Source organism: Temnothorax nylanderi, unplaced genomic scaffold, assembly GCF_030848795.1.
Source record: "Temnothorax nylanderi isolate EJ_2023f unplaced genomic scaffold, tnyl_v1.0 TNYL_tig0025_pilon, whole genome shotgun sequence".
In the NCBI taxonomy this organism is placed as follows: domain Eukaryota; kingdom Metazoa; phylum Arthropoda; class Insecta; order Hymenoptera; family Formicidae; genus Temnothorax; species Temnothorax nylanderi.
The window spans coordinates 1-14,462 of record NW_027249087.1 but is presented as its reverse complement, the minus strand read 5'-3'; the positions used below and the strand labels follow the sequence as shown (position 1 = coordinate 14,462).

Sequence of the window (14,462 nt, the reverse complement as noted above, 5' to 3'; positions counted from 1 at the left end):
ATTACGGTCATCGTCACAAAGAACCGATACATGTTTCCTGAATTTCTCGGCGACTGAAGCTACAAAAGTCAAAATTGTTTTAGGACCGTTATAACTGCGAGTCAATCCACAACCGGTACGTACAGACAAAGAACAGGCAGTCAAATTGCTAAGCGTTCCCTTATTATACAAATGTGCGTACATGTCCTTGTGCTTATAAAGGTGAGCAGGAGTGCAGAAAAACAAACGAAGCGTTCCAAAGCTTTGTGTTCGAACGATATTAGAAATCGCTTCGAGATCTCGGACGGAGAAAAAAAATTGACCAATCATATTTAAGGACTTTCTCCGGTCCTTATACTAGAGAAAATCGATTTTCTTAGGATTTTCTTGAAACTGTGAATATACGTTAATATAGGTGTGCTTTATGCGTGGTATAAATTTCAGTACCTCTTCCGGTATAAAAAATAAAGATACTGAGCCTCAAAGTTTCAAAAAAAAAAATTTAATATTAATTTTTTTTTAGTTTTGGCATTTTTTCCTTATAGAACTCGACGAGAGGAGCAACTTTGGTCCTCTTGGCCAACCTCGTATCTCTTACCGTTTGGCCTGGAAAACCTTTTCATTAGTAAAAGTAGAAACTTTGAGGCTCGGTATCTTTATTTTTTATACCGGAAGAGGTACTGAAATTTATACCACGCATAAAGCACACCTAAATTAACGTATATTCACAGTTTCAAGAAAATCCTAAGAAAATCGATTTTCTCTAGTATAAGGACCGGAGAACGTCCTTAAGCAATTCGGCAATTGGCCAATGCGATTGGTTAACTTTCGGAGCGATTTCTAGCATCGTGGACACAAGGATTAAAAGCTTTAAAGTTTATACAAATTCTCTGAGAGCCTAAGAGCTCTTTTCATTAATCCAATTGACTCTAAAAAAATTGCGTTTTGCATATACGTAAATATTTCACTAGCGCAACTCAATGTATTTAAAAAAGTTTAATGATTAATGAGGTGAAATTGATCTTTGAAAGTATGTATTATTTGCGTCGGTATAACAGACTTATATGTATAAGCAATGGTACATTCATTCCAGATTTAGCTTGAATGCTAATATGCTAAATCGTGGCAGACTGTATCAATTGTATTTTAGTATTAAGTACTATATCGTAACAAAATGCTCGAATGTCGTTCAGAGTCAGGATGTTGCAAAATTGCAGAAAAATTCAAGTTAATATTATATGGACATTATTTACGGCTTGTCAACAAGGCAAAATTGGTGTTTGCTTATCAAGCGTGTGCATTTGAATTTTAACAAGAAAAAAGAATATGCAGAAAATTGCAGAACAAGATATTTTCTTCTTCATTTACAGGCTTCCTTTATCCTTTTGCAACATAATGACTTTATAATTTAATGATACGTTATCTTTTTATATTTCCTATTATTAACCTTTAGAGGACGGGCAAGTTTTTTCATAACTTTTATGATTTTTATTTATAACTTCAATATATGTGTTAAAGTGTTATACTACCGAAAATAAGCGATTTCCGTGGAGCCTAAAAATAGGCTTCCCGTCCTCTACAGGTTAATAATTAGCCAGAAATATCGAGAACCATGATACCTTTAGCACCTATGTCGAAACTTTATTGCCGAAAAGTTTATATAACTGATGTTAATAAGCAACAGATCTGTATATGTGTATATGTATATATGCGTTTACAACTTATGAAATTTTGTAACTTTTAAAAATATAGTAAAACGTGTATTAATTAGATAAAAAACACTTGTCTTATAATTAAGCATACCCCTTCCTACTTCCGCATATTCATACATATCCTTATATTGAACCAACGAAAATTCTAACCAAAAACTTTGTCAGCTACAAAGACTTTGTCAACTTCCAAGAATTTTATCAAAATAAAAAATTTTGCCAACTTCCAAAAATTTTTCTATTTTTGATAATTTTATCAACATAAAAAATTTGGTTAACTTCTAAAATTTTTTACAACTTTTAAGAATTTTATCAACATAAAGAATTTTGCCAATTTTCAAGAATTTTATCAACACAAAGAATTTTGTCAAATTTAGGAATTTATCAACATAAAGAATTTGTCAAATTAAGAATTTTATTAACATAAAGCCTATCTTTTACAGATTAACTCTTGCAAAAATATAATCAAATGCAGCGTAAAATTGCATAACACATAAGATATTTAGCTATTATTATTTATATAGTGTGATACTTTCTTCTAACATTATAGAGATATTGATTTGTAATCATATAAAATTTTTGCAAACGTTTATTGCCAGAAAATCTTATCATTGTTATACGTGTATCAAAATCAGTCGATTATCATCTCTTTGTGTGTATCGTATTTTATTTAACACGAGCAGTATTTAGTACACTACGCAGGTTTTTAAAAATAACGTATTCAAAATCGAAATTTATAATATTAATGACAGTGAGATATCTAAACCAGTTTTCTCGATATTATAACAAATAATTACAATACGTATGGTGATACATAATAATGTTGGTATCGACAACTTAGCATCAATGAGTTCACAATTTTATATTATTATTATTAATGAAGAGATTTATGTGTATACATTTGTGTGAGCATAAGAAATATAGAATATTGCATATTAATTATAAATGCGGTCACTTATACAGGCAGAATGATATACGATATCTTGTACTTGTATGTAAGCAGAAAATTTATAATATATGAAACAATATTTTTTGAAATACTACGTTAAAATAAAATTGAAGGGTCGATATATGAAATCAATATACAATGTGAAAAATATATACTTTATTTTAATAGACTTAATTGTACTTACAATATCTTATAATAATTCGATAATTGCTGAAAGAACCAGATGTACCAAATCGTTGGTAGAAATAATATCACATATCTTTGTTCCAATTTTCACATACGTATTCATTTAACAAAATAACACATAAATAATAACAAATAAAAATTACAGGCCAATAAGGACATGCGAGTCGATATTCTAAAAAACTTTGACTTATTTGTTTAGTAATGTCATTTAGATTTTCTGATACTTAATGATAACTTCATGAGAAGGCAATCAAGATTTATTTTGCAGTGGCGAATCCCACTCGGTTGTTCCCCATGTCAAACTCTGTATAGTATCGGCTAATAAATACAGTGCCCAAAATCCACTTTATACCATTAAACTGAGGTTCGAAGGCGGGAACGCATATTACGCCTGGTATCCCGCTTTCATAGCTGTGCTATGAGACATTAAATATGGCATGATATTTCTATTCTAAAGCAATTTAAACCTTTATGTAACAATATTCTTTACCTTCAAAATGTAATCTTCACCAGCGAGTCTGAACGTCTTACCGCCTATGACGAAATTGATATCGGGCAAATTAGAAATCTCGTCGCAGTTCACCTTTAAAAGAAGATTAATGTTAGTATCCATATTAATGATCCGTAATATATCAAACATTTATTAATTTCATTTAAGGTAGTTATCAATAATTCATTTAAGGTAGTTGAAAGCTGCCATTGCAGAAAGAAATAATCTATTACTTATACCGTATTATTAATAACACCGATCTCTCTCCAAATAACTGCGATAGCCAATGGTGGTCCAGATATCAATAAGGAGCCCGTGTCGACCAAGGTTTGACAACCGTTCGCGCATAAGATTTCATCTCTTATTTGAACCCTACAGTGCAATAGCATTGTCAATTAGCTGGCGTATGATCCGTGGTTGACATACATATAATTTAGAAAAAACTACGTACTTATCCATGGTAAATTGCCAGTATGCTTCTTGAGTAACATCCACATACGTAAACTCGCCCTCGTAATGAACGGGATTGGAACCACCCAATATCAGTTCACTACCCATCGCGACTGACAGATCTCTGTATAGGCCGTATATTTTTCACATTGTACATTTGCATTACATTACATAGAAAGACAACGTATGTAATTAAAAAAATAGTTTTAGATACACATGGGCCATCCAGAAAGATACATACCGACTTAGATAGAAACTAAAAACGGGTCGGGACACCACGCCTTGATCAACCATGTTTTTGAAGACAGGAGTCCCCCCAGTTTTGGATAACGAGGGGTAACCCATCCCCATGATGCCATCGAATTTATTAACGAAGGACGTTTTTCTCGAATAATTTACAGCTACTCCGAATGTTTGGGATACAACTTTAAGGCCAGCAATCTACGAAACGTTGATATATTATTAATAAAGTATAACCGCGTGCGGTTTTTTTCCGGAGAATAATAGCAACATGTGCTTTTTAGAAAATTTTCGTAGGTCATAACTGTGATTAGAATTAAATATCATTTACTTGATGATAACTTACGATTACGTTATCATTGCATAAGTACCCAGACACATCGGAACTGCCGTAAGAAATATAAAATGTACCATTTCTTGGCAAATATGTGCTGGAATTTGTACCATCATATTTATTACTTGACACTGTAAAAAGTAGTAAGTAAAATTAAATTAGTGTTGAAGAGTCTAAAAATATCAATTTCTCTTTATTATTTTCTGTTGCTTTAAAGATTTTATAACTTGACTTAAAATGTAAATGGAAGAGACACAATTCTACAGTATTATTCTTATCTTATATTTTTACTTGATATCAATCATTAAAAGAGAAAGGAATAATTAAGATTATTTTAACACTTGAAACAATAATATTTTTTTAAAACAAATGTACATATAGAAATAATAGAATATCGGAGAGGTAGCGATGATACACACTTACAGCAACCGGTATTAGGTTGTTTAACGTTGCAGTTTTTAGATGGTACCCAGAGATCTGAGGAACCAGTGTCAAAAAGTACTGTAAACTTCTGCGGTGGAGTTCCAATTTCGATATTACCATAATATTGTATATTGTCACAATTAATCAGAGGTACAGTAACCATATTATTGTCCGTCGAAGGTTTTCTAACGGAGTATGTCCTGTATAACATAATTATTGAATCAACATAAAAAAAGCCCATTATATTATACGCATGTAAATACAAGTGTACAAATATCATTTAAAATAAATATGAGTTTCGAATATTTTAACTGGTCATTTTGAAGCACTCTTTATTTGAAAACTATTAAAGCCCCAACATTTTGGTATTAAGAAATAAGTGCTACCTGCATTTATGAATTTACGCATTAGAATGCAGTTTAAGTATTCTAATAGCAAATTCCTCTTTTTATGACGCTAATCTCATTTAAGATCTTCGAAGGGATGCTCAAAGTATCTCTTATAATTAGTCTGCTCACTTTATTCTGACTTTCAAAATGAATTATTCTCACAGATTTAGTACAATTATGGTATTTATTGCGAATTCTGCTGTGATTCCAAGAAGCGCGATCTCTATATGGAATTTATCGTGTCGATATAAATGTGGAGCGTACTCACCTATACAATGCTATGTTGATTAACGCGAAGCCGATTACCGCAAATGCCACCCAGAGATACATGTTTCCTGAATGTTTCAGCGAATAAAGCTATAAAAGTCAAAATTGTTTTAGGACCGTTATAATTTAACTGCGAGTCAATCCACAACCGGTACGTACAGACAAAGAACAGGCAGTCAAATTGCTAAGCGTTCCCTTATTATACAAATGTGCGTACATGTCCTTGCTTATAAGAAGGTGAGCAGAAAAACAGGCAAAGCGTTCTAAAGCTTTGTGTTCACAATATTAGAAATCGCTTCGAGATCTCGCTTTTCGGAGCGATTTCTAGCATCGTGGAGACAAGGCCTAAAAGCTTTAAAGTTTATGCAAATTCTCTGAGAGCCTAAGAGCTCTTTTCATTAATCTAATCGACTCTAAAAATTGCGTTTTGTATACACGTAAATATTTTATTTAGCGCAACTCAATGTATTTAAAAAAGTTTAATGATTTAATGAGGTGAAATTAATCTTTGAAAGTATATGTATTGTTTGCGTCGGTATAACAGACTTATATGTATAAGCAATGGTACATTCACATTACAGATTTAGTTTGAATGCTAATATGCTAAATCGTGGCAGACTGTATCAATTGCATTTTAGTAATAAGTACTATATCGTAACAAAATGCTCGAATATTGTTCAGAGTCAGGATGTTGCAAAATTGCAGAAAAATTCAAGTTAATATTATATAGATAACGTATTATTAAATTATGAAGTCATTATGTTGCAAAAGGATAAAGGAAGCCTGTAAATAAAGAAGAAAATATCTTGTTCTGCAATTTTCTGCATTTTTTTTCCTTGTTAAAATTCAAATACCCACGCTTAATAAGCAAACCAATTTTGCCTCATTGATAACCGTAAATTTTTATTTGAAAACTATTAAAGCCCCAACATTTTGGTATTAAGAAATAAGTGCTACCTGTATTTATGAATTAACGCATTAGAATGTAGTTTAAGTATTTTAAAAGCAAATTCCTTTTTTTATGACGCTAATCTCATTTAAGATCTTCGAAGGGATCCTCAATGCATCTCTTAATTAGTCTGCTCACTTCATTCCGACTTTCAAAATGCGTTTTTCTCACAGATTTAGTACAATTATCGTATTTATTAAAGTATTTATTGCGAATTCTGCTGTGATTTCAAGAAGCGCGATCTCTATATGGAATTTATCGTGTCGATATAAATGTGGAGCGTATGTACTCACCTATGCAACTCCGCGTTGATTAACGTGAAGCGATTACTACGATTGCCACAAACAACTGATACATGTATCTTAAATTTCTCTGGGACTAAAGCTACAAAAATCAAGAAGGTTTTAAGGGCGTTATAACTTTGAATCAGTCCACAATTGGTACTCACAACCGACAAAGAATGTAGTCAAACTTAGCGTTTCCGTCGCTGCTCATATACAGATGCGCGTGTACGTCCTTTGTGTCTAATATAATAACAAAGAGGAGGAGGGCGGTAAAGCGAACAAAGAGTTTTAAAAATTCTAACGCCTCTAATAGCCCAATAGCTCTTTTCACTAATTTAATCTGGATACACTTGCGCCACTATAGTCTTCATATTGGAAATAGTTGGTCGATCTCGTCAGATTTTAGAATAATCAAAAAGAGTATAAAAAAAGAGGAAATAAAGGATAAAATTTCGAAAATGTTAGCTCGGAATTAAGATTCTTTTTACATGACAGATATCTATATTTAATAATTAAAAAACAAGTTACACATTTTAAATTTTTTTTGAAGGTTGAATAATGCAATATTAAAGTAAAACGAAATGTTATACATACATGGTGGTTGCTCGTTTTCCATGATACATTTTTTCGCAAACGAACGAATATTCATTAAATTCATGTGTCCACTCACAAGGAAACCTCGCAAATTCGAAATTTCTGATTTTAATAAAACTTCCCACACATGTAGGAGGGATAAAATGATGAATTTAGAAATTTTTTGCCCGAAAACTGTTTTAAGGGGTGAAACCACCCCTCATATGTGTAGAGCGGCTTTTACTTTTCTCGATATATCTAAAAAAATATTTAAGATTTCAAAAAATGTTTCTTATAACAGTTGTATGGTAAAAACATATCTATATTTAACCACATTAATAAAATTAAAAAAAAATTTTTTTTTCTAATTTTTAGTCAAAATTTTGTTTAAAAAATTATTTTTAAAAAATATTATATTAATGTTGTTGAATAGAGATTTTATTATTAAACTGTTATAAGAAACATTTGTTTTTAATTACCTACATTTAAAAAAAAAACGTTCAAATCAGAGTAGTTTTAACCGGTTCCGAGATAAAAACCTAATTTGCCTCCACTAGATGGAGAAAACATGTAAGACTTGTATGTCCTGTATCATTGCGAGATTTCGCAAACATTAAAAAGTAAAGAATGGAAACACTTAATGAAGTATAACAAAAACTATTTTCTAAATATTAAATCTGTAAAATCCGAAGATCGTAGCAAAACGCATTTGGTAATATTTGATCGAGCTTTTATTCGGACTTTATGCAAAACGGGCACTACTGAAGAAATATTTGCTGACGCTACGTTTAAAACTGCTTCTATTTTATTAGAAAATAAAAATAAAAATACAACTGTTAATAAAACACGACAATTTTTTACATTGATGGCTCGAAAATTTAATCATGTAAGTTATTTAAAATTTATTAATATAATATCTATTTAAAAAGTTATAACAATGATTCTAAACATAGAAATTATTATTTTTTTTTTTTACATATTTCTCTATTCTAGGGAATACCTTTTGCGTGGGTTATCATGGAACGAAGGAAATATACAGATTATAAACTAATATTAGAATATATATTCAATAAATTAACACCGTCATTGCGTCCACGAACAGTAATGACCGATTTTGAATTTGCTCTTCAAAAAGCTTTTTTGAAGTGAAAGGATGTTATTTTCATTATTCACAGGTATCAATTCTCTCTCTCTCTCTCTCTCTCTCTCTCTCTCTCTCTCTCTCTCTCTCTCTCTCTCTCCTCTCTCTCTCTCTCTCTCTCTCTCTCTCTCTCTCTCTCTCTCTCTCTCTCTCTCTCTCTCTCTCTCAAAATTTTTATTATTGTATGCATAATATTTTAACGTATATATTAAAAATATCATGGATACAATAACAATTCATATATTAAATATTTTTAATTATTTATTTAAATCTTTATAATATTTTATAGACGTTATGTAAAAATATTAGAAAGTTCATAGGAAAAAAGAAAGCAAATTCGAAGCAATCAGAGGAAATACTTACAAAGCTAATGGCTTTGGCGTTATTACCTGAAAAAGATATTGTGACAGCTTTTCATAATATTAAATTAGACATGTCGCTATATATGAGACGTCGATCCCAACGTTATTTTCGCTATTACAACCGTTTTTGGATAAAACGAGTAGCACCAACCCGATTTTCAATGTATCGGAAGCTTAAACGGACAAATAATTTAATAGAATGATACCACAGGACATTAAATCATAAATTTACAGATAACCATGACCCATGGATGTTTATAAGTAAGTTTTGTACATTAATATAAATTGTGAGGAATAACTATGTATACATATTCATAATTATTACGTAAAATATTATTATATATACCATTTGCTTTAATTTCTTATTCACAGAAAAATTAGGAGAATTGCAGGCGACAACACGTCGAGATCTGACGACTTTAAAGGCAGGAAAGCCTTTAACGTTTAAGATTAAGATATAGTTAGATTATAAAAAGTCGTGCTCTTGTGAACGCGTGGGACAGATTAGACGATGGCCTCTCTATAGAAGATTTTTTGTCATTGACAAGTTCATTACTATCAAAAATTATTAGATAATAACAAACAATTTAAATAAATAATTCGTATAAACTGTTTACTAAAATGTTTTTGCTTCAATAAATTTTTAAAATAAAATAAAGATATGCGTTCCGTATTTACTTCTGTACATTTTTTAATATTTCTTAAATATTCTAGATAGGGGAGACCGGGGCTATCTGTCTACGGGGGCTATGTGTCCACAGCACTGCTATCTCAAGTTTTAAAAGACAGATGTAACAAACCATTGTAACAAAGTAGTTGAAAAATGCCCTACGTAAGATATTTAAATGTTGTTTGTTTTCTTGCGATGTCTTTTGCAGATGCTATATAGGTACGTTAAAAGAAAAGCGAAAACAATTATTCACATTTTTCGACGGTCGAAAAATTTGCTGTGCGACAGTAGTTCAACTCAAATTAAAGTAAGCAATTCATAATATTATCAATTAATATATATAATAGTTATCAGATGTGAGAAACAGTTAAATACACATGTATTTAAAAATAAATTGCCAAGATGGAAATTTTTGAAAATATTAAATAATATCAAATTAAATAATAATACATGTATAATAAATAATAATAAATTTAAAAAATCTCTATTATGACCATAGAAATGCAATCGCAATGAAGCTGTGGGCGCAACCAAGTTTATTTTTAATAAATTTCTTTTAGGTCATTGTTGAGAAATATGTAAAGAAATTAAAAACGATTTACGAAGATAAAATCATTTAATTACATATATTTGCGAGAAAAAATGTGCGTTACCTTGTTAGTATTTATAACTGCCTACTTTAAATGTCTATAGTTAATTGCTTAGTGCTGTTCCTTTTAAGGTTTTTCTTTACAGATAAAATACAAAGCAAGGAACGCGTAACATTGACTTATGTCTGACATTCATATTTCTATACCGACTTTAGAATACCTAGAATTTTTATATCATCTAACAAAAGGTTGTCTGGTAGCATAATCAAGCGTGACGATGCGAAAGGTGGGAAACAACCGCACTCTTTAAAGTAAACGAAAAATCCCGATAATCAAGTGATATCATACTTTGTAAACGTCAGCGAATGCAGGATGTGAGAACAATAGGGACGTTAAGGATTTCGTGGTGACGCCGCCGAGTAAAAATGTTAATCGACAAGAAAATGTTTTATCATTTATATTATTGAAACGTTTCGCTCGTATACAGACATCGTTGCAGAAGATCATTGTCTAATATATATAATTTATTCGCGAAACACAGAAAAAGCCATCTAACACTATATATAAAGTGTACATAATGATGAATAAATCAGATGTTAAATGCAAGAAAGTTTAAAAAATTTGATAAAAAGTACATAAATAATATTAAAAAGCATTGTTCATTGTCCCACTTCCCTCTTCTGCTTCACATTGGCCGTATCGACGTAGTTGTCCATCGCCCTCATGAGTATCTCGGTGAGCTCGTTCAAGTATGGGTACTCGTTCGGCGAGTACGAACGTCTTCTTCTTCCTCCACTCTGCTGCGCAAACAATCAAATCATTAAGCCAAAGTTACCTATTTGAATAAACATAGAAGCTTACACTTCATCTATTATTCATATAAATAATTGCCATTATTTGTCCATTCGCGGTTGTGCATTAGAATCAAGAATTACTCCGTATAATTGGCGAAACATAATTACGACGTAAGAAATATAAAAATAAATCAATTAAATAAGAGAGAGAGAGAGAGAGAGAGAGAGAGGGAGAGAGAGAGAGAGAAAGATCAAAGATATAATAGAGCAAGAATATAAATGAGACAACGATGATATAGTGTATCGATTGACCACGACCTTATTTTTATTATTACTTTCATTGTTGAGTGGATTTTGATAAAAAGAAGAAGGATTAATTCGAAGAGTTTGTAATTAAAGAAAATTTCGAGCTAACTTATTCAACAAGTCTAATACTAGATAGATATTTTAATATCGCTTTGGAAAAAAAATGTCAAAACGTAAAGTATTTTTAAATTTACAAATCAAGTTCTCATTAAAGTTCATCTACGACAAAGACAAATGATAGCTTTGGAGGTTTTGAAAACGCTTCGAGAGCTGCTTGAAAAGAAGAAATAAATAAATGTATTCTGCCTTACCTCCAAAGCTGCTAATTGCAAATTGTCGCAGACCGAAGTTTTCGAGCAAACCAGGCCGACAGCACCCGTTGCGAGGAAGGCTACTCCCAAAGCTTGCAACAGATAGTTGCTAGTGTGTTTACTGTAGAAAACAAATTTGCGGAGGTGAGGTATCAAGCTGGAAAAAAATCCCGGGCTGCTCTCCGTCGCAAGTGATGTTCCTGAGGCGGTCGTTGTATGACGTGGATAGCCCGGAAGATATTGAGAATTGTTGTTTTGCGTAGAATTCGTGCTTGCAGTTGTTGCCTGTCTGGTCTCTCTGTTCGCATAATATCCTGGCGAGACGGTTCCCGCACATACAACAGCAATCAGACAACTGATGATTACCGCGCGATACATCTTCTCTCACTTTCTAGAATATTGGACCTGCAAAAATTTTGTAGGAGCACTTTGAGATCTGTTCAAAAAGAAGAGATAAATAAATGTTTAAAACTCAATCACCGATCAGTTATAGCTAAATATTTAAATTGTAAATAATTGCAGCGCAACGTTGTTCTTTAATTATTTAATCGTTAACTGTTTTAGTTATTGATTCAATTTCTGTGGAGAACACTTCGTACTTGCAAGACACTGCCTCTACAACGATCTCGGGGTAATTTCACTCGGCAAGACGTTGTAACTAAACGCGACAGCTTGCGTTCCGCCCTTATATAGTTTGCGTTTGTATCTGTACAAATGTAACTTTACTGATATTTTGTCTGTCCATTTGCTAATGGTATGACTCTCGTATCTAAAAAAGTAACAATGCATTCTGTATCTTAACAATATCTTGCCTAATTGCCTTGCGTTATCGGTATCTATGCACTGACATTTCTAGATAAACATACGGCACTTGCATCAGGCGCATTGTTTTACACTGAAACAGCATCGTTATGAGTAAACCAATTAGCGACATTTCAGAAATTTTTACATTACAATATTGCGCAATTACTTAATACGCAACTTGCCTCTTACCATTGAGAATAATATATTGATTATGGTAAATTTAAAGCAGACGTTATTGGCAGATCCATGAATTTATTATAAGTCATTGACGCAAAGAAAGCTTAAACGGATGTAAGCTATGAAGATGTACATCGCCATCGGAAAACGTGTGATAATTAACATTAGATTTTTCAATGGATGACGAGGAAAAATATATTTTGGACGGGAAATCACGCGTTTCACGAGGAAAGAGATACGGATGAGATACGCCGTCGTTCATAAATCACTGTGTTATCTGATTAAAGATAGATCTTTACACGATTTTATTACAAAAAACGTCGCTGTACAAAAATACATATGAATCTTTAACGAATATTCACATTCTGTACATATGAAAATAAATTTCTGCGCTCCACAACTTATCGTCAACGCATCACAGTTTGATTTCATTTACATTCATTCATAGTCAGTCCTTCTGCACTTGTACACGCAGCTGTTCGATTACATCTTCGCTACTTACAGAGTGATTTAAGATATTCGTCTTCTTCTTTTTAGTGTGTTTCGTATCCTTGTCAGAGAATGGGAACGTTTTCGTCTGTTTTCTTCCAATTCTTTTTCCATTTTATCTAATAGCGAGTTGTTATGGGCGAGTGTGCTTGGCTCAGCGTCTCCCGCAACGCAAAATAAATCCTAAAATCAAAATATAAGATATTTCGTTATAATTTATCGTATATATAAAAATCAAATGCGCGATTGCTCGTACATTGCTCGCCAATTCGAGATTATCTATCTCGATCTTTATCTAAGATTGTAATACATCCGATAATATACGTACATAAACATATGAATCTTGTGCTCGTGGCGAAAACTGCGAGTAGATCTCTATATCAGGAACGGGTGATCGCGGTTCCCTGAAATGAAAGGCGCCCGGTCTCTTTATCGGGCTCTTACTTAATAGTTTGCAGATAATGCGCGTGCAAGTAATTTTATATTTGACTGATTGTGCGATTAGCGAGTAATATATTTCTTCCTTACTGGTAGGTAAACAGACCAGGGTATTGCGATATAAAGCAGATTGAACTATGTTATACTGGTACTGGCGAACCGGATAATTTTCCGGATATATCCACTATCCAGGTGTTTCCAGCTGAGAAATCGAATCCCTTGGTCTCCGACTGACGCGAAACAGTATTCTGCGACTCCATTCTCGCGGGATTTCGTTCGATCTACGCACTCCGGACCCGGCAGATCGGCAGAGATCACTTTTCAACATAATCGACATTAATTTAAAGGAATAAACGTCTATCCGAGGGAAACGGAGCACGACATGACAACGATCATATGAGCACTCCGGAGACTCGTGATTCACGTGGGCACCTTTACGACATGCTCGTTACGACGCACGTGGAAGTTCTTCTTGAAAATAGAGTACCTACTGCATAATCTTGAAACATATCTTTCACAACCTCGACACACGCATCCCCCATGAGGGAAAAAACAATGTAAACAATGTAAACTTGTATCAATTGTCACGTTTGGAGTCGATGTTTCGTTTGGTTTTGTTCGAATATAAATATAAATTGCGCGTTGGAGCCGTGGTTGGAGCAGACGACGATCATGAAGTATGAAAGTCTATAAGGCGGTTTCATCCAGATTTCATCCAGCCAGTGAAATTGCATAGCAACATGAGATCGTACTCAGCTATTATTTTATTGACTAAATAGAACCTTAAAATCGATCAAGATCAGATAAAGCCTTGTGTCCACGATGCTAGAACTGCGTCCGAGTTTCGGTTAAGCCAATGAAACTGCTGCTTTTCTGTAAGAGCTGCAAATTGATTGGCTTAAACCGAAACCGCACGCAGTTCTAGCATCGTGTACACAAGGCTTTAGCTTAACCAGTTTAACCGACGGTTAAAGTTAGCAGGATTGACCAATAGAAAGCAGGGTGGATTCATTTCTATTGGTTAGGGCCGATATCACAGTCTCCGATTAACGTGATTCTCCGATTAAACTCACTCTGCATCTCTTTCTAACTGTTCCCCTAGAAAGAGACGAAAAGACAGTTAGAAAGAGATGCAGAGTGAGTTTAATCGGAGGATCA

The 14,462-nt window shown here is 32.9% G+C and overlaps 2 protein-coding genes across 8 annotated transcripts; both read right to left on the bottom strand.

The window, feature by feature from the left end:
• Nucleotides 1–2,642: 2,642 nt before the first annotated feature.
• Nucleotides 2,643–5,785, bottom strand: LOC139769831 (lysosomal aspartic protease-like). The gene is made up of 8 exons (XM_071701255.1): nucleotides 5,418–5,785; nucleotides 4,761–4,960; nucleotides 4,350–4,468; nucleotides 4,005–4,204; nucleotides 3,765–3,887; nucleotides 3,553–3,685; nucleotides 3,314–3,406; nucleotides 2,643–3,239 (listed from the first exon to the last, which is right to left on the bottom strand). Exons 1-8 carry the CDS (start codon nucleotides 5,477–5,479, stop codon nucleotides 3,081–3,083), a joined length of 1,089 nt encoding a protein of 362 aa, XP_071557356.1. The 5' UTR covers nucleotides 5,480–5,785; the 3' UTR covers nucleotides 2,643–3,080.
• A 4,642-nt stretch (nucleotides 5,786–10,427) lies between these two features.
• LOC139769832 (uncharacterized) lies at nucleotides 10,428–13,950 on the bottom strand. Of its 7 annotated transcripts, none has more exons than XM_071701257.1 (6): nucleotides 13,395–13,949; nucleotides 13,195–13,270; nucleotides 12,880–13,049; nucleotides 11,996–12,165; nucleotides 11,397–11,801; nucleotides 10,428–10,785 (listed from the first exon to the last, which is right to left on the bottom strand). In XM_071701257.1, exons 5-6 carry the CDS (start codon nucleotides 11,772–11,774, stop codon nucleotides 10,645–10,647), a joined length of 519 nt encoding a protein of 172 aa, XP_071557358.1. In that variant the 5' UTR covers nucleotides 11,775–11,801; nucleotides 11,996–12,165; nucleotides 12,880–13,049; nucleotides 13,195–13,270; nucleotides 13,395–13,949; the 3' UTR covers nucleotides 10,428–10,644. The 7 variants fall into 7 exon arrangements, with proteins under 7 accessions (XP_071557358.1, XP_071557360.1, XP_071557361.1 ...); XM_071701259.1 differs by having other exon boundaries at nucleotides 11,996–12,102; XM_071701260.1 differs by having other exon boundaries at nucleotides 11,996–13,049; nucleotides 13,395–13,621; nucleotides 13,737–13,949.
• Between the last annotated feature and the right edge of the window lie 512 nt (nucleotides 13,951–14,462).